Raw genomic sequence first — 19558 nt, 5'->3', positions numbered from 1 at the left:
TTTTGCAAAAGATGTGGGGAGTTCTTTTCTTTTCCCAGATTCCTGAAGGAGGAGGGTTTTGATTCAAGTCTTAGAGTTGAGAAGGTGTTGGCTTGAAATTGACCAAGAAATCTCACTGTAGGTAAAAGGACTTACCTGTAAGGATGTTGTATTTGAGAATTAAAGTCTCAGCTTCAGGTGAGACTTCAGATTGGCTGTGATGGGAGATAAATTTAGAGACATAGACTAGAGCTACTTTCCAAAGGGTCTTGCTACAATATAATTTAGTGGTTAGGAGTGCAGGTTTAGAGATCAGACAGAACTGGGTTCATATCTCAGCTCTGGTACTTACCAGCCATGTGATAATAACCGATTTTTTAAAATCCCATCTAAGCTTTAGTTTCCTTAACACAATGACTACCTGTTATCAGTTGTCTATTGCTGCATAACAAATTATCCCAAAACATAATAGCTTAAAGCAACACACAGCTTCTTCAGCTTCTGAAGCTGAAGCTTTAATTCTCAGTTTTGGTGGGTTTGGAATCCCACCAAAACTATAATTATAATCTAACCAAAACTATAATTCTCAGTTTTGGTGGGCCTGGAATCTGCACCTGGCTTAGCTGGGTCTTCTGCTTCAGGGTCTCTGGTAAGGCTACAATCAAATGTCAGCCAGCGCTGAGGTATCATCTCAAGACCCAACTGGGGAAGGATCCATTTCCAAGCTCACTGACATGGTTGTTGGCAGAATTCAGTTCCTTGCTGACTGTTGGCCAGAGGCTGCCCTCCTCAGTTCCTTGCTATGTGGTCCTCCCTGACATAACAGCTTGCTTCATCAAAATCAATGAGAGAGAGAGAGAAAGTCAGCTAACAAGGCAGAAGCCACAATCTTATTTAGCTTTCTTCTCATCACTGTTGCCACACTATGTTTGTTAGAAGTCACAAGGCCAGTCCACACTCCCGGGGCAGGATTTATACAGGGGAATGAACACTAGGAAATGGGGATCATTGGAGACCATCTCAGAGTCTGCTTGTTCCAAAGCTTATAGCGTAGTACCACTAAATAAATGTTAGTTATTATTATTATGCTGAATTGAGAGATAAAGTAAAACTACAGAGGGTCAGTAGTTTTATATCAGGGAGTAACTTCAGATGATGTTGGGCAAGTCAAGTCATGTAATGTCTTTGAACCTTCATTTCATCCTCAGTAAAATAAAAATTGTTTTTTAATTTCTGACCCCAGAAAGAATGAGAAAATATATGTGCAAGCATAAATATATTTTTGGAACATCAAATATACAATTCTCCACTCTGAGGAAGCAAACTGCTTTGGGCCAGTTTTCCATTTTGTGTCTGCTCTATGAGTCTCACAGTCTGATGTCTTCACAGTTTTTAGCGTTTGGTCCAGTGGGCCCATAGGAATAAACACCTACGAAGAGTAGTGTGTCTTTGGAAAGTCCTTTAAGGCATTTCCAAGGATTTGCTTTTTGGTTTCTTTCTTTCCTCCTTTTTAAATATTTTTGCTTTTAAGGACCCCATGGGGGGCCTGGGAGAGAAAACAGACTATCTGGGAAATTTCAAGCTCTTGATAATAAAAATGGTAATAAAATCTCCTCCGGCTCCTGAGGCTTCGCAGAGGGGATGTTTATGGTGGATGGGGTTCCCCTTCTCCTGCGCAGCTGGTTACGAGGTTGTGCGGTTTCCAGTCCTGCGGAGCAGCTCAGGTTACCGCCTCCGTGGCCACGGCGGGGGAGGGCAGCTCCGACGGCCGCAGCAATGGGCAAGAGATCAGGGTCTTCCCATCCCCGCGCCTCGCCCGTTTCTGCCTGGTGCCCAAACGGGATGCCTCATCCTACTCCCCAAACGGAGCGGATCACACACAGTCGCGTTTCATGGTCTTTCCTGCTGCGGTTTTCCCGGGGGCAGGTATTTCCAGCGGCCGGCCTTCGGCAAGGGGACAGAACTTAGGAGTCAGCCCTCTGACTTCGTACAAAGACTCGCTTCTCCTCAGGGCATATCTGGGTGGAGCGAAGCGGCCGAGGGGACCACGACAATGTCCCTTTGCTTCTCGGACCGATGACCGGGCCTCCAGGGCCAGGGGCACCCGGGACCCCAGGGCAGGGCGCAAAGTTCATACCGCAACCCCGCCACCCGCCCGCGCCCTGCCAGCCTGTTGGGGCCAGACCTCGCAGGCCAGCAGCCGCGCTCGCCCCCGCGGGGTCCCCTTTGCGCTGAGCTCATCTCCTGCAACGCCGCTGCCCCAGACCTTGCGGGCCATTTGGTCCCGGGGATGGGGCTCGTCGGGGCCGCGGGGCAGCCCGGATGAGAGGATGACCCGGGAGCTCCCTAGGGGAGGAGTGGAAGGAGCAGCTCCGGGCAATCCTGGCCAGGAGCTTTTACCCCGCCAGCCGCGCTGCTGCGGCTGCCGCTGCCTTAGAAAACTTAACGAGAACCAGATGTGGTGGCCACTGCCGAACTTTCTCAGAGCCGGTGATTGGTCCCCAGCCGAGGGCCTCAGCCAATTAGCGTGCTGGGTGGGCCTGGAGTCCCGCCCCGCCCAGTCGCCCGCGTAGATCCAGGTTCGAGGCTGGCGCGGCGCGGAGAGTGGGCTGGAGGCCGGGGCGGGACGCGCTGTGTAGCGGGGAAGCGCACGGCCGAGCGAGCATGGAGGGAGACCGGGTGGCCGGGCGGCCGGTGCTGTCGCCGTTACCAGTGCTGCTGCTGCTGCCGTTGCTGCTGTCGCGGGCCGCGGCGCTGCACCCAGACGAGCTCTTCCCATACGGGGAGTCGTGGGGAGACCAGCTTCTGCAGGAAGGCGACGACGAAAGCTCAGCCGTGGTGAAGCTGGCGAACCCCCTGCACTTCTACGAAGCCCGATTCAGCAATCTCTACGTAAGTTCAGCCCCCTCCTGGCACTTTTCCCGCAGCTTCTTCCCAGGGGTCGCTCTCACGGAAACCCTGCCTCCAGAGGGGAGGAAACATCCCCCACGCCCGGAGCCCCCCAGCACCCTTGCGGTGGGACCCGGCCAGAGCGATGCCGCTGCCTGCCCCGCTGCTGAAGGGGAACAAGAATGACCTGCAGGGGAGAGCAAGAATTGTTCGCAGCCACGTACGCGCCCCAGGCAGAAAAGGTGGCGTTGCTAAGGGCGGCCAGCGGGCTTTGCAGTTAGGACCGCGAGAAGGCTGTGCCCGTCTGCGGAGCTGGGGTGTTCCCTCCTCAGACCTGGAGGCTTCCTCTCCGGGGACATGGGGCTCCGGGGTTTTGAGAGGAGTGAGCAGATAGGTAAACGAGTTGTAGGGCGCCTGGACCTACTGCACCGCGGTTGGGGTAAGGGGAGCTGGGACAGTTGCAAAAGTTGCGCTTGTTTCTCTGAATCCAGACTCCCCCCAGCCGGTGGGGAAGGGGAGGCTTTTTGCCTAAGTCAGTTCCCTTCCCTCCCTGCGCGACAGGGTAGCGTCCTTGGGCTTGAGCGACCGTCACCTTTTTGTCCCTGTCCTCTCCCAGGTGGGCACCAATGGCATCATCTCCACTCAGGACTTCCCCAGGGAAACGCAGTATGTGGACTATGATTTCCCCACCGACTTCCCGGCCATCGCCCCTTTCCTGGCCGACATCGACACGAGCCACGGCAGGGGCCGAGTCCTGTACCGAGAGGACACCTCCCCGGCAGTGCTGGGCCTGGCCGCCCGCTATGTGCGCGCTGGCTTCCCGCGCTCTGCGCACTTTACCCCCACCCACGCCTTCCTGGCCACCTGGGAGCAGGTGGGCGCTTACGAGGAGGTGAAGCGCGGAGCGTTGCCCTCGGGAGAGGTAAGTGACCAGGGATATTTGACTGCTGAGGAAATTGAAGGATGGGCTTGAATTCTGGGGCTGCAACCCAGGGACTGGCTCGGAGTTGTTTCTGAGCCTACTCTTGCACTGAACCTGACGTTGGAGGTAGCAGGGCTGGAGTGGCTTGGAAGTGAGGAAAGATGCTGTCTCTAAGCATCTTCTGAGACCCTGGCAGGTGGTCACTCCATTGCGAAAAAAATTGCTTAGCGGATGTGAGAGCGGGAGTGCAGATGTGGGAGCCCCTTTGAACATAAGGCAATTTACTGTTTGGTTGCTTATTTTTAGAACCATCTCTAAGTATACAACAAGTATGTCTAATTATATGTTCATTGAAGGGAAAAAATCAGAAAATACAGAGAATTTTTAAAAAGAAAACAACCACTCATTTTCCTACCACTGATAAACATTTTTCTGTGTACATTTTCAGAGTTTTTTCTTCTGTATATCTTTATTGCTGTCCATTAACAATGATGAGTTTACACTACACGTATTGTTTTATAACTTGCTTTTTTCACAGAATAGTGTATTGTGAATATGTTTCAATGTCAATAAATGTATTTGTACAACATCATTTATGATGATGCATACTACTGTATCCTGCTATTATCCTGTATAATACAGAAGATTTACCACAGTTTACTCAACCAGTGTTCCCAGGGGCCATTAAGGCTTTTTCTGATTTTTCATTGTTATAAATAATAGCATGAATTACTTTTTAAAAAGCTAAATCTTTGCACATGTTCTTAGTTGACATTCCAGGAAGTGCAATTGGTAAGTCAGAGAGGATGCACTTTTGGTAAAGTTCTTGATAACTTCTGCCTAATTGCCTTCCAGGTACCAGTTCACATGTTCCTTAGTTTATAGGAGTCTGCCCTCAATGTGCTTTACAGTCTCTAGCTGCGGAAAGTAAAAAATCCCAGGCTCCCGGTCTTTAGTCTTGTCATCAACATTTGAAGTCCTCCAAATGGATATGAGTGGGGCCAGGGCGGCTTGGTAAATGGTGAACTGCCTCATTCCTGAAGAAAGTAAGGGCTTGCTTCTATGAAATTAGACCTGAATCTAAAATGCCATACTCCAAGGGCTGAAACCATATGATTCATCTCAATTTTAACTTACGGAAATGTTTCTTCACTACAGAAGGATGGTACATGCCCACTGTAAGAGGTGAGGTTACGTGCCCATGTCACTGATCTCTATCTTGTAAGGATGCTGTGATATATATCTTTTGTATGAGGACTCCTTTTTTTTTTTAATTTTTGAGGGTACATAGTAGGTGTATATATTTATGGGGTACATGGAATGTTTTGGTACAGGCATGCAATATGTAATAATCACATTTTGGAGAATGGGGTATCCATCCCCCCAAACATTTATCCTTTGTATTACACACAATCTAATTACACTCTTAGTTATTTAAAAATGTACAATTAAGTTATTATTGACTATAATAACCTGTTATCACAGGTTATAGTCATCCTGTTGTGCTATCAAATGGTAGGTCTCATTCATTCTCTATTTTTTTTTTTTTTTTTTTGGTGCCCGTTAACTGTCCCCACCTTCCGCTGACCCCTACTACCCTTCCCAGCCTCTGGTAACCATCTGCTTACTCTCTTTGTTGCATAAGGACTCTTTAAATGCAAGGTTTTTGGAATTAAAACTTTTGTCTGGTCCTTTTTTGGGGGTGGGGGAGGTTTAGGGTAGAAAAGATTTGTAAATTCCAACTCTCTTTTACTTTTCTAATTAAAATCCACTTGCAGACATTGCCATGTGCTAGTTGGCTTCAGAATGTTTCATGAAGAAAGGAGGATTCTGTTTGGATAGGGGATGTTCTTTCAGTTACGCGTGTTGAAGGTTTGTCTGGTATTTTAAAGAGCTCTGGAACTTGAGTTCTTGTTTTAATAGTTCTTTGGAGATAGATTTTGGCAAACAATGATGTAATTTGCTTGAAGGACTGAGTTCTACTTGGCCTTCTTAAATTCTGGCTTACTAACCTTATATTGCAAAGTTACTGGAAACTGGAAGATTCAAAGCAATGGCATCTTTGCCATTAAAAACAATCGCAGTTGGTGCCCGTTTTCTCCGTGGATATTCCTGTCAGGTGTGACCAGATGTTGCACCTGATATTGCAGGAATATCAAGGTGTAATTGTATCTGAAAAAAAATGTGAACAAATAGTGTTTGTCAACTCAGTAAATCTGAGATTTCTTAAACTGTCATAGGTAGTTCACAGAGCAAAAATGTTATGGTGTAGACCTTTGAAATACTTACCAATGGAAGACGTGGAGGACTAGTGTTTACTTTAGCTGTGCTTTTTTGGGGGAAAGAGGAGTGTTTTGTTTTTGTCATTTTAGGGATGGGTTTAGAGACAACTGAGTTGTATAGATCTCTGTGGTGTGGGGAATGTTTTGTTTATCTGGAATTTCAGTTGGGTTGAAAGGGATAAAAAGAATGGATATTGAGAATGAGGTAGCAAGAGAGATTGTTCTGAGCTAGAACATGACCTGGGAGAAGATTGAGAGAGCTGGGCCCAGAGAAGTGGATGAAGGAGTCACAGGCCATAACAGAAGACAGATGAGTGGAAGGTTGCCTGCTATGGTTGAATATCTGTCCCCTCTGAAAACCGTGTTGAAACTTAATCCTCAATGTGGCAGTATTGAGAGGTAGAGCCTTTGAAAGGTGACTGGGTCATAAGGGCTTTGCCCTCATGAATGGATTAATTTATTCATTCATGGATTACTGGATTATCATGGAGTGGGACTGGTTGCTTTATAAGAAGAGGAATTGAGACCTGAGCTAGCATATTAGCACACTCAGCTTTGTCGCCATGTGATGCCCTAAGTGCCTGGCACTCTGCAGTCACCACTGACCAGAAGGCCCTCACCAGATGTGACCTCTCAACTTTGGACTTCTCAGCCTCCATAACTGTAAGAAATAAATTCCTTTTCTTTGTAGATTACCCAATTTCAAATATTTTGTTGTAAGCAACAGAACACAAATTAAGACATTGCCCAATGGAGGCCTCCACGTGGTTGGGGACTGAGACATGTTGACTTGGTTCAAAGGTTGATAGTCATTGATGGAGGTTGTTGGATTTCACAGAGAAAATGAGAGGTAAAAGCAGGACTTTTTGTAGCTTTTTGACTTCCGGAGACAAGGTTTAGAAGAGGGGAGGTCTACAGCCTATGCAAGAGAGTTCAGCCTGAGTCTGAGATATCACTGTGAAGATGAAGAGAATAGAGACATATATGGAAATTGGTTAATGCTGAACCATATATGGAAATTAGAAATGCTGACATTTTGCTGAAGAGTATCAGGAAGGAAATAGTATTAGGGATGTGATAGTACTCAGCATTTGTCTTTGAATTTTTGGCAGGATCTATAGGATTTAGTGCAGTAAAATAAATGAGAGACAGTCCTGCATGTGACAGTGTCCTACAGGCAGTGGGAGATGAAGAACTATGCTAAGGAATGGAGGTTAGTGTTCACAGCAAACACTGGAGGCCAGACCCAATGATCCTACAGCTCTAGAGGACATGTGTTCCTGAGGAAGATGACAAAGAGAACTTTGTGACCCCTATAATAGTCACTCTAATGCTTCATTTTCATTTTCATTTTGATAAGCCTCTATAGGCAAGCCCCTTGAAGAAAAGGATGTCACTATTCTGATTTTTGGCCAGATAGCTGCAGTTAATTAAATGAATTGCAAAATTTAGAAATTCTTAGAGGGGTGTGTGCTGTATGGATCAGCCTGACTCTGATGAGTGTCACTTCAACATTGATTGGGATGTCCTGTACCTGGGAGGAAGAGTCAGGCTCTGGTTTCTGCAGAGGGCTCTGGCTTTTCTCTCTTTCTGATAACAGGGCCTGCAGCCACTCACCCTGATCCTCTCTGTGCTGCTCCTCTCCCCATGGAGGCCCCTCTCTCCTCTCTGGGATCCTGGGGGAGCTGGGAACCAGTGACTCGTATGTGGGGTTTGGCAGCCCATCTGAGGGCTTCTCTTTGCAGACAGAGCCTGTGCGGCTCTTGCAGAGGCTTGTGTCTAGGAATGCGAGGACCTTTCCTGTTTGGAAGCCAGTCAATGAGTTTTTTGAGAGGGGGAGCCCTTCAAGACTTCATGAAGTGGGCTCTTTAGCAATTAGATGTAGAATTTTGTAGAACCAACTGAGAACTTTACAAGTGATCATTTAGTGTGTGGGTGGCTTTTAAACAGCCAAACTCCTTTGGCATGTACTTTGGGATTATAAATTCTACTTAAAAGAAAGTTACTTCCTTCCTCTGATATTTGCCTATTTTGGTGGAGACAAAGCAATTAAATACTTGCCACCCATAATGAGTGCTCATCTCAAGGATAGTATATAGAAGATGTTGAGTAAATTTTAATTGAAATGAATTTGTTGGCTGGTTGGCTGAATGAATGAATAAAATAAAGTGCTAAATGCCCACAGTGCACAGCAAAAAGCCAGACTCTCCTCTTCACAGCTCTGTTTACTTCTCTCGTCCCCTCTTCCCCATCCCCTTCAATTCTTCACAGTCTCTACAACCTCCTTATCTTACAGAATTTCTCTAAATTTAGAACAGGATTCTCTCCTGTTTCACATTTATTATGGGAGATCGGTGCCAGGAGCTTTGAAAACTTAGCTTTTTACAATGGGTTTTTTTTTTTTTCTCCTTTTTCGAGTACTTTTCTTTCCCTAGTAGATTTTTCTTTATTCTGACTAATGTACAACTCTGAAGTTATTGAGTCCACATTAGTTGATGATGTAGACTATCTTACGGATAGACATGAGGCAGAACAGCCTTTGTTTATATTTGGCAGTAGTTGTGGCTTCCTAGCACTGAGAAGCTCTAAAAACAGTTCTTGCTTTTTGTTTCTGGAAAAGTCAAGCTTTGCTGATGAACAATGAACAACTGGAACAATAACAAATATACTAGGCACCCTGTTACTTTGTGAATTGAATGAATGAAAGAAGCAAAGCAAGATGTTGTTTTTTCTGGGTTAGAGAACTAAAAGAATGGCTGATTGTATTTTATTTGCTCTTGAAGAGTGTTTTACATCTATGTTTCTTTGTCCTATTAGCAAAACCTCAAAACCCTACCTTGAAATTAAACATTGAAAGGAAAAATTAACATTAGAAAAGAGCTAGCACAACTGTGGGAGTAGGCTTAGAACAAAGGGAAGAGCCCATTCCTTCCTTGCTGTTTCCTTCAGTGAAATGTGATGTTCTTCTCTGTGCCCGAGTTTGTCTGTCTAGCAGAATGGTGAGGTAATGATACTTACCAGTAAATAATATTTCTAAGAGTCACATTATTTATGAAGTAAGTTGTGTTTTAAAAATACCTTTCCAGTTCCTTACTAAATTGTAAAAGTAGTGTGATTTAGTGAGAGAGAGAGTTTCAGAGGCCTAAACATAACACCTTTTTAGAGAATCAAGCACTGTTAACAGATCTTTAGGAGGAGTGGTCGCTGAATGAAGGTAAAGGCAAAAATCTCATCTTGTTGAAAACATGAGGGTAGACGGAATGTTAAGGAGTGATCCTATAAGGACCTGGGTGTTGAATTGGCAGCGGATTCAGGCTCCTGGTCTCTCTCTGGTCTGTGTTGGCTCCTGCAGTGTTTATAACATTCACCGGCTGCCTCTGTGACACCTCCCAACCCCCATCCTGAGGTCCTGGACACACACACCCCCTTCTGTGGCCTCTACCACCTTCTCCAGTGACTCTCCTACAATTTCAACCATGACTGTTTCCCTGTCCTACACCATGAGACTCTCCTGGGCAAAGTCTGTCCTTTGCTCCTTCGCATCCTCAGCATCAGCATAATGTCTGGTGCGTAAGTAAACTTGGCTGTTTGAATTAGTGTACAAATGAATAAATTAATAGTGTTTACAAACATATAAACAACTAACCAAGCATAATGAGGTGAATGCTCACTGGAGATGCTCATAAAGGCGTTACAGAGGTTCAGAGAACAGAAATTATTCTATAATCACAAACACCTCCGAGTGGCAGCATTTGAAGGTTAGGAGGGTTTCTAGGCACAGGGAACCATGAGCAAAGTGTAGAAGCATCCAAGGACATGGTGCAAATGGGGACTATTAAATAGTCTGACAAAGATGCAGTGGAACTGAGCCTGGGAGGGACGTATGCAGCCAGGTTACAACTCACCTTGAATGACACGTTGAGGAGGTGTTAGGGTGTCCTAGGGTGCGGGCTGTAGAGCTGGCTGGCCCACCACCACATACTTGCCACCTGACCTGAGGAAGACCTGTTAGCCCCTGTGTCTTTTTCTCATCTGTGAAATGAGGATAACCCTGATGCTCGTATGAAAGTGTAGATGGAACAGGAGAGAAAGTGAGGCTGTGAGACAGTAAGGAGGCCTTTTGACCAACTAGGCCTAACACAGTGCCTGCCCATAGTGGGCATAAATGGATGAATGGATAAATGAATGAATGAATGAATGAATGAATGACACCAATGAGAGATGCCGAGCGCCTAGGGTTATAAACTAGGGCAGTGACTGCAGGATGGACAAGTTAATTTTGCTGATTGCTCTTAGCGCTGAAAGAGGTTTGGGTGAGAGAAGTTTGAAAACTTAAAAGTGTATATATTTTTAACCTATGTTTTACCTATGCATATTTCAAGTATTAATCTAAATTGACAAATGGTATTTGCAATAATAAATAATATCACTTATGAAATTATATTAGTAACTTGAGGAAATTTTAAAGAAGATGACATTTAAAAACAGTTTGGAGGAATCCTGAGAAAGGGGAAAATTCTTTGCACTTTATGGTGCTTTGCTTGCATTCTGTTTCTTTCTTCGTTTATTTGTTTTTTTACAGGACGTTTCTCTCTCTCTCTTTTTTTTTCTTACAGCTGAACACTTTCCAGGCAGTGTTGGCATCTGATGGGTCTGATAGCTACGCCCTCTTTCTTTATCCTGCCAACGGCCTGCAGTTCCTTGGAACCCGCCCCAAAGAGTCTTACAATGTCCAGCTTCAGCTTCCAGCTCGGGTGGGCTTCTGCCGAGGGGAGGCTGATGATCTGAAGTCAGAAGGACCATATTTCAGCTTGACTAGCACTGAACAGTCTGTGAAAAATCTCTATCAGTAAGTAACATTGAGCTGAAGCCCTTTCCTATTTGAATAGAAGGACTTTTAGGAGGTACCTGAACACAAGTGACCATAAGACCATTAAATAATATCTTGGTGGCTTCTAAGCAAGGCATCAAGTCAAAACCGAGAAACTAGATTAAACCCTGGAAGGATCAAGTTCACCAAAACATAAAAGGTCCTTTATTTTTCCTGCTCTATTGGGTATAGATACTGGAAACAGAACAGTATGTGTGTATATTTGTAGAGCCACTGAGGCTTGATATGAAAAACATTGCTCTTGGAACCACATAAAAATACCCAGTCATAAACTGCCCTGTTTGAGGTTTTCCAGATTAATCATTTCACAGGAGGAAACACTGTGATTTAGTCTTTTGGACAGATACTGTTAAACATTAAATTGAGTAATGTAATTTGCAAAAGAAATAACTAAGATTTATAGGTTTCCGGAAGTCTGAGGATGTCTCTCTGGCTTCATTACCTAAAGTGAATTGAACCCATTCCTTAGATTCATCAGTGTCTGCCCACAATGGGCATTTAACAAATAGATGGATGAATGAATGAATGATCCAGAGGGCTTACTTAGCTAGTGTCATAATAAGCTCTTCTGCATTTTGCCAGTACAGATAGTGCCAGTAGGATATTTATTGACTTCAGGTTTTTTGGGGGGGGCGTATGAGGGGGATAGGGGTGCCCTTGCTTTTATTCATTTCTTGAATACAGAAGCCAGACAGAATACATTGGTTACTTCCTGGCCTCCATTAACTGCTTCTCGGCTTCATTTAATCAGTTCTGGGTAGGTATAGAAACACCTTATACTTTTGCATGCCATTTGCTCTGCTCGGCTACCAGAAAGAGACCACTATAGCCAGATTTGGTTACTCAGAGCTGACATTTATTGAAAACTTACTATTTGCCAAGCATCGTGCTAAATACTTTCCAGATGTTATCTTAATTAAAACTCACAAGAATTGTAGGTTAGTACTACTATTTTCCCAATTTTACAGAGGAACTTAGGGAAGTTAAGTAAATTGCCTATGATCTCAAGGTTAAGTGATGAAGCCAAAATCCAAGCTCAAGTCTGGAGTGCTGAACTACTTATTTTCTCTTATGCTGAGTCCTTGTTTCCTGTCCCATCCTTATGACCCACATTGGGCATCTTTAGGGCTCCATCTAGGCTGCCACTTAGTCTGGATTCTGGAGCAAATTCAGTTCCTTACTTTTCCTCCTCTGGTTCCACCCTCCTTTTCTACTTGGGAGCTCATAGATTTATTATTCCTCAGGCATTATAGAGAGGTGACAATGGCCATGTCACATGGAATACAAAGATTTCTAAAACACTGGTCCTGCACACCAGCAGCTTGTACCCTATTAGGGTTGATAGACAAATAGATCAACAATTACAGAGCCCTGGGTAAGTGCTGGCATCTACACAGGAGACAGGAGACAGTGGGGCCAAAAGACCTGTGGGAAAAAGCAGTTGTGTTCCCTAAGCAGAGCCGTAAAGGTCTCTTGGAACTAACACTCACAATCATGTGTGACACACAAACACACAGACAGCATTTCCATCTAACCCCTTTCATGCCTTCCTTCATTTTTATCTTTGATACTTCCCAGAAATCTCTGAATTGCTTGGCGAAAGCAGAGTAAGATATGGGGCCAAATGACTCATATATTTTTCTTTAGTGTAATCCATGCTTAATACAAACAGTAAAGCACAAGCAATGCAGAATAATGTGAAATAAAAGAAAAAGTTACCCATAATCACTGCTTCAAGTGATAACGAGTATTAACGGTCCTTCTATAGCATTCAGGTATATACAAAACTTTTTTTTTTTTTTTTCTTTTTTTTTTTTTGAGACGGAGTCTGGCTCTGTCACCCAGGCTGGAGTGCAGTGGCGTGATCTCGGCTCACTGCAAGCTCCGCCTCCCGGGTTTACGCCATTCTCCTGCCTCAGCCTCCCGAGTAGCTGGGACTACAGGCGCCCGCCACCTCGCCCGGCTAGTTTTTTGTATTTTTTAGTAGAGACGGGGTTTCACTGTGTTAGCCAGGATGGCCTCGATCTCCTGACCTCGTGATCCGCCCGTCTCGGCCTCCCAAAGTGCTGGGATTACAGGCTTGAGCCACCGTGCCCGGCCAGGTATATACAAAACTTTTAAAACCAAAATGATTCTTTTGCTATGTAAGTGGTGTTCTCACATGAATATCTTCTCGTAGGGGTCTTTCAGTCAGATGTCTGTCTGTATTACCATTTTAAGGTTATAAAACATTGTGTCATATATGTATAAAGACAGCTTATTAATGAACATTTCACATATTTCTGATTTTTCATGTTATAAATATCATTGCAGTAAACAGCATAGTAAACATTGCTCACATTCTCATTTCTCCCTAAAATAAATTCTTAAAAGTGGAATTGCTGAGAAAGGGTATATGATTTAGAAGTCGTACATTTCAGATTGTCAAAGTTACCAGTCTCTTTTCCTTTCTGATTTTGGATCTTGGAGTTATTCTTAGGAGGAACTTCTGTACATCAAAATTTTAGAAATGTCCTTCAATATAATCTTCTATTCTACTTTTCATTATTTAAATTTTCAAAAATATACAGAAAAGTGGAGAGAATAACTAAATGAACACCCAAATGCCCATCACCTAGATTTACACATTGTAAACATTTTGCCATATTCATTTCTTTGTTTGTTTAATTTTTTTTCTTTTCTTTTCTTTTTTTTTTTTTTTTTTTTGAGAAGAGTTTTGCTCTTGTTACCCAGGCTGGAGTGCAGTGGCGTGATCTTGTGCTCACTGCAACCTCCGCCTCCTGGGTTCAAGCGATTCTTCTGACTCAGCCTCCCAGTAGCTGGGATTACAGGCACCCACCACCACACCCGGTTAATTTTTGTATTTTTAGTAGAGACAGTATTTCATCGTGTTGGCCAGGCTGGTCTCAAACTCCTGACCTCAGGTGATCCACCTGCCTCAGCCTCCCAAAGTGCAGGATTACAGGTGTGAGCCACCGCACCCGGCTTGTTTAAGTGTTTTAAAGTAAGTCACAAACATCATGCCAGTTCATTGCTACATGCCTTAGTATGCATCTCTCAAGAGTAAAGTTAGGCTGGGCAAGGTGGTTTTAATCCCAGTGCTTTGGGAGGCCAAGGTGGGAGGATTGCTTGAGCTCAGGCATTTAAGGCCAGCCTGGGCGGCGTAGCGAGACCTAATCTCTACTAAAAATTAACAAAATTAGCTGGGTGTGGTTGTGTCCACCTGTAGACCCAGCTACTTGGGAGGCTGAAGTGGGAGGACCACTTGAGCCCAGGCGGTTGAGGCTACAGTGAGCCATGATCATACCACTATGCTCCAGCCTGGGTGACAGAGTGAGACCCTACCTCTAAATAAACAAGTAATTAAGAGTAAAGTTATTTTCCTAGTCAATTATTTTCTTCCTCGAATTTGTCTCACAACTGTGAGCTCAAAGGTCATAAATTATATAGTTCATAATGTTTGTCATACTCTTCCTCTGCAAATTTAAATATGAATTCACACGTGTATATTTTGAAATCATACTTTTCTATATTCTGGAAGACAAGACAGTCGTTAATAAGTATTTATGATGTGTAGGGCCAGTGATAGGCATTTTATTTATTTACTTTTTTGAGATGGAGTCTTGTTCTGTCATCCAGGCTGGAGTGCAGTGGCATGACCTTGGCTCACTGCAACCTCTGCCTCCTGGGTTCAAGCTTTTCTGCAGCCTTAGCCTCCCAAGTAGCTGGGATTACAGGCGCACAACATCACACATGGCTAATTTTTTTGTATTTCTAGTAGAGATGTTTCACCATGTTGGCCAGGCTGGTCTTGAACTCCTAACCTCAGGTGATCCACCCACTTTGACTTCCCAAAGTGCTAGGATTACAGGCGTGAACCACCACGCCTGGTCAGTGCTAGGCATTTTAATGTGGTTTTCTCACTTACTTCTCCTAACAACGCAGGAAGGAAGGCATTGTCATCCCATTTTGTAACCCAATTTTCCTTTCTAGAAATAAATTAAGAAATCTAGAAATAAATTAATAAATAAAACTCTTCCTATTACTAAGTTTCCAGATGACCTTGGGTTTTTAAAAGAAACTCAAATTGGTTACTTTTCCATTATGCATAGTGACAAAACCCAGGATAGTGATTTATATATAATTAGAAGGTTTTTTTAAATTTAGCTTTTATTGGCCATAATCTGTATTTTTCCACTTATTGAAGATTTTATAGTTTGTTTCTAACTTCAAGAGGAAATTTCATAGTTGCAACACCTCTAATGTGATAATAAACTCAATATCCTCAGCACTTCAGAATTTTCTCTTACTGTCTTTAGTTTTCCTTATTTGCTTACCAATAAACACCAACATTAATTCTTATGAACTTAACAAATATGTATAGCATATTGCACACAAAATCAGTTTTTCTTTCTATGCTTCTCTTTCCCTAAATTTATCACAACAGTGACCACAACATATACGTATACATACACACGTACACACACACATACACACAAGAGAAAGACATTTTCAAATTATACTGAAAAATATTGTTACTATAGAAATCCACATGAACATGATGAATACCCACCCAAATGAAGAAAGATATTTTGTTCTTATACAATTCAGTGAATTTTTTATTATCTTATTAGCCGTTGACTCTCATTCCTCATTGACTGACTTTTGAGGTAATTCCATTGCTTGGGAGAATTTGAGCCTAGTGTTTTGTATAAATATCAGAGGAGTATACAAACTGGCATTTTCAACATAGCCAGACCCTTGTTCACTCAAGTTTTCCCATATTTTCAGAACTCCTATGTAGTTGTTCTCTTTAGGGTATATCATTGACTAAAATAACTAAATATTGGGATATTTGGAAACTGAATGGAGTCCATGTTCTTTTCTCATGGAGGAAATGAGAGAGCTGTTTCCAGAAGCTTTAAAAGACCTCTAAGCTACTTTTTATTTGCTCCTTAACTTTTTCCATGCAAAAAATTTTTTTTTAGGTTTTGGCATTTGTATTTCTTTGAATTTTTTTACGTTGACTCACCGTTCTTTGTGGATTAGCGAATTGGTCAGTTCAAGTGAATAAACAATGAAATGTCTTTAATATTCTGTAGAGTAATGATAATTCAGATGCTTATTGACTGCAGTGTGTGGTATGGTTTTCTGTCATAATATAACGTAGATGTGTAGAGCGTGGGCTTTGGTGTTAACTGAATTCGGAGCCAGTTGTTTGTTACGTGACTTTCAGAAGATCAGTTAGCCCTTTAAAACCTATTTTCTCCTCTATAAAGTTGAACATGATCACCTGTAACTTGCAGACTGTATTGAAGAATGTGAAACACTTGGCACAGGGAAGGGGCATCACCAACTCTTGAAAGTATGTAGTAGTCATTCGAGTGTCAGTATTTGGTAGAGTTTTAAGCATACATTTTAAAAATGTGTTATAAGTTTCCAGACAAGTGGAGGAAGGATGAAACATTCCTACATTCCTTGTTTATTTTCAGATAGCCAGATTTTAGATAAACCATTTGGATTGTAGAGCAGATTGCTAATTTGATGGTCTGGCATTCTGTGGCGTACAGCTTTGAAACATAATGTTAAATAAAAGGTAGTTCACATCAAAAGTCCAGTATGATCCTTTTAGTTACCATGTAAGTCTGCTTTTATTTGGTTTTATATACCAGTGAAAACTGAACCTGATCTTAATAGCCTTTCAGGTTGTTTGGTTTTTGTTTTTTTGAGACAGGGTCTCACTCTGCCACACAGGCTGGGGTGCGGTGGTTGCAGCCAAAGCCCACTGTAACCTGCAACTGCTGGGCTCAAGTGCCCCTCCCACCTCAGCCTCCTGAGTAGCTGGAAGCACAGGCGTGTGGCACATACCTGGCTAATTTTTTTTAGAGAAGTGTTTTGTAGAGGCAGGGTCTCACTCTGTTGCCTAGACTGGTCTCAAACGCCTGGGCTTAAGTCATCCTCCTACTTTGGCCTTGCAAAGTGCTGGGATTATAAGTGTGAGCCACCATGCCCAGCTGTCTTTCAGTTGGTTGTTCACCTTCTAGGAAGGTGGGTGAATGGACACTTTTGTTACATTTGTTACAACGACTGTTTCCTTTTTATTTAGACTAAGCAACCTGGGGATCCCTGGAGTGTGGGCTTTCCATATCGGCAGCACTTCCCTGTTGGACAACGTCAGGCCAGCCGCAGTTGGAGGAGACCTTTCCACTGCCCGCTCTTCTGTTCCCCTGGGACGTTCCTTCAGTCATGCTACAGCCCTGGAAAGTGACTATAATGAGGACAATTTGGATTACTATGATGTGAATGAGGAGGAAGCTGAATACCTTCCGGGTGAACCAGAGGAGGCATTGAATGGCCACAGCAGCATTGATGTTTCCTTCCAGTCCAAAGTAGATACAAAGCCTTTAGAGGGTAGGATCTCCCCTCCAGATTCTGATCTGTCCTCCCCCTTGCATCCAACACCTACTTATTGGCCATTCTATCCTGAAACAGAATCTGCTACCTTGGACCCTCACACCAAAGAAGGAACATCTCTGGGAGAGGTAGAGGGCCCAGATTTAAAAGGCCAAGTTGAGTCCTGGGACGAGAGAGGCACCAGAAGCCCAGCTCCACCCGAGGTAGACAGAGATTCACTGGCTCCTTCCTGGGAAACTCCACCACCGTACCCTGAAAACAGAAGCATCCAGCCCTACCCAGATGGAGGGCCAGTGCCTTCAGAAATGGATGTTCCCCCAGCTCATCCCGAAGAAGAAATTGTTCTTCGAAATTACCCCGCTTCAGGTCACACTACACCCCTAAGTCGAGGGACGTATGAGGTGGGACTGGAAGACAACATAGGTTCCAACACTGAGGGTGAGTGCATTAGAAAACTGGGTGCTGAGGTTTCATCTTAACCTTGCTGGTTTTGCATAGAGTTGTGATTTTTCTCTTAAGTGGGTAGGTGAAAAGTTTAGCAAAAAGAAGATTGGATCTAATTTTTAATCCCTGCGTTTCAAGAGATAGAGTAAATTTCCTTTGCCAAATAAATCTTGGCAGGCAGATTCTGTTTGGAATCTCTTGATCATTAATAATGTTTTTTTAAAAATATGGGCCTCATGAAGTGAGTGGGGGAAAACTGGGTTTGTTATGCCAGCTACGCTCTCAAGTGTAAAGAACTATTTCAGTTTGAAAGTTCAGCAAAGGTAAAACATTTTGCGGCTTCATACACATTCCAGTGAGGGATGGGTTTGTGCTTTTTAAAGTGGTGAGTTGTGCTGGCTCAGATGAACAGGCCAGATTCATACTCTGTTGTGGGACAAGCCTAGCACTTCCCTTGGTTGGGGAGATATGCTTGTGATGTGTGGGAGAGGAGAGCCTGCAGGGAAAGAAAATGACTAAACACCTGTGTCTGTTGTCATTTCTGGTTCATGGCTGTGCAGCTGTGGCATGCACCTCCCTGGAGCCCTGTCCTCATTTCATGACTCACTGATCGGACTGAGAGGCGAGGAGGGAGATGCCGAGAGCAGGCGGTGGTTAATTATCATGGACACGGGGCCTATGTCAGTCTTCTAGTCCTCGTCGAGACTTGTCATGCCGGCTGTTTCTTCCCCATCAGGCATGGAAAGATGTGAATGGGAAACTGACCCAGATTCACTCCCATTTGTTCCAGGGACTGCTCATCTGACCTCCTGATAGGAAGAAAGAGGTCAGAGGTGACTGCTTTGTTCTGAATCTCCATGTTTTTCCACCTTTTCTGTTTCCTGTCACTGTTGTGGCTAAAACATGGCTGACCTAGCAGAGAGCGCCTTTTGGGTTCTGCTCTGGTATTATCTGCAGGATATTGCACGGAGAAGTACTAACTTCAGCAGGGAAGAAAATAGTTTCTGACTAATGTGGCGTTGTATAAGGATTCGAGGGAGTACATTGGTGTCAGCCTCGGGTTTGAATCCGGGCTACCAAGCTGGCTGGGTGATGAAGTAACTTATGTAACCCATAAGCCTCTGATTTCTCATGACTTTCTTGGGAGGATTCAGTGAGACAGGGTATGTGAAGTTCTTGGCTTCATGTCTGCACTCACTGGTTCTTAATAAATAGTGGCTGCTGTTACTAATTTTAGAAGATTTAAAACAGTGGGAATGGGGTGGAGGATGGGTAGAGAATGAAGAATGTGCGTATTAAAGAGTTTCGTGTTAATTTGTGCCTAAGGGGCCACATTTCCATGAAGTTGAAGATGTAAATTTTATTGGAAGTCTTTAGAACCTTCAGATCCTTCTGAGAATCTCCAGAATTTAAAGTATGAGTTTCCTGTAAGTACATTTTAAAGCCAAGTATCCAAGATTTTCACAAAGGGATTTGAGGTAAAGATGCATTCCTGAATGGCCTTATCATTTGTGGGTTGTGATTTCCTTCCCCGGGAAGAGCGTGGGAATATTAAAAAGCAGATCTATGGAGTCATGTATTAAAGGGTTAAGAAGGGACTGCACACCCTGGTTCGGGCTCTGAGAGCTCGAGATCACTGGAGTAAAGGGCAGGAGGCTTCAGGAACCAGCCATAGGGTAGAACAGAGGCACAGCTATAACTGCTGTGGGGCATGAACTATGATATTTTATCACCTGC

The 19558-nt window shown here is 43.7% G+C and overlaps 1 protein-coding gene across 5 annotated transcripts in view; it reads left to right on the top strand.

Moving 5' to 3' along the window:
• Positions 1 to 2578: 2578 nt before the first annotated feature.
• The window catches only part of NID2 (nidogen 2), a 63598-nt gene continuing 46618 nt past the window's right edge, over positions 2579 to 19558 (top strand). For 3 of the 5 annotated variants that reach the window (XM_045396418.2, XM_005561256.4, XM_015453786.3), the window contains exons 1-4: positions 2579 to 2871; positions 3485 to 3790; positions 10689 to 10921; positions 17070 to 17815. In XM_045396418.2, the coding sequence (XP_045252353.2) occupies positions 2644 to 2871; positions 3485 to 3790; positions 10689 to 10921; positions 17070 to 17815 (1513 nt within the window). In that variant the 5' untranslated portion in view covers positions 2579 to 2643. The remainder of the gene's footprint in view (positions 2872 to 3484; positions 3791 to 10688; positions 10922 to 17069; positions 17816 to 19558) is intronic. The other 2 variants (XM_005561257.4, XM_065548809.1) reach the window with 1 other exon arrangement.

Source organism: Macaca fascicularis, chromosome 7, assembly GCF_037993035.2.
Source record: "Macaca fascicularis isolate 582-1 chromosome 7, T2T-MFA8v1.1".
Taxonomy (NCBI): Eukaryota; Metazoa; Chordata; class Mammalia; order Primates; family Cercopithecidae; genus Macaca; species Macaca fascicularis.
This window is presented reverse-complemented; position numbering and strand designations above follow the sequence as displayed.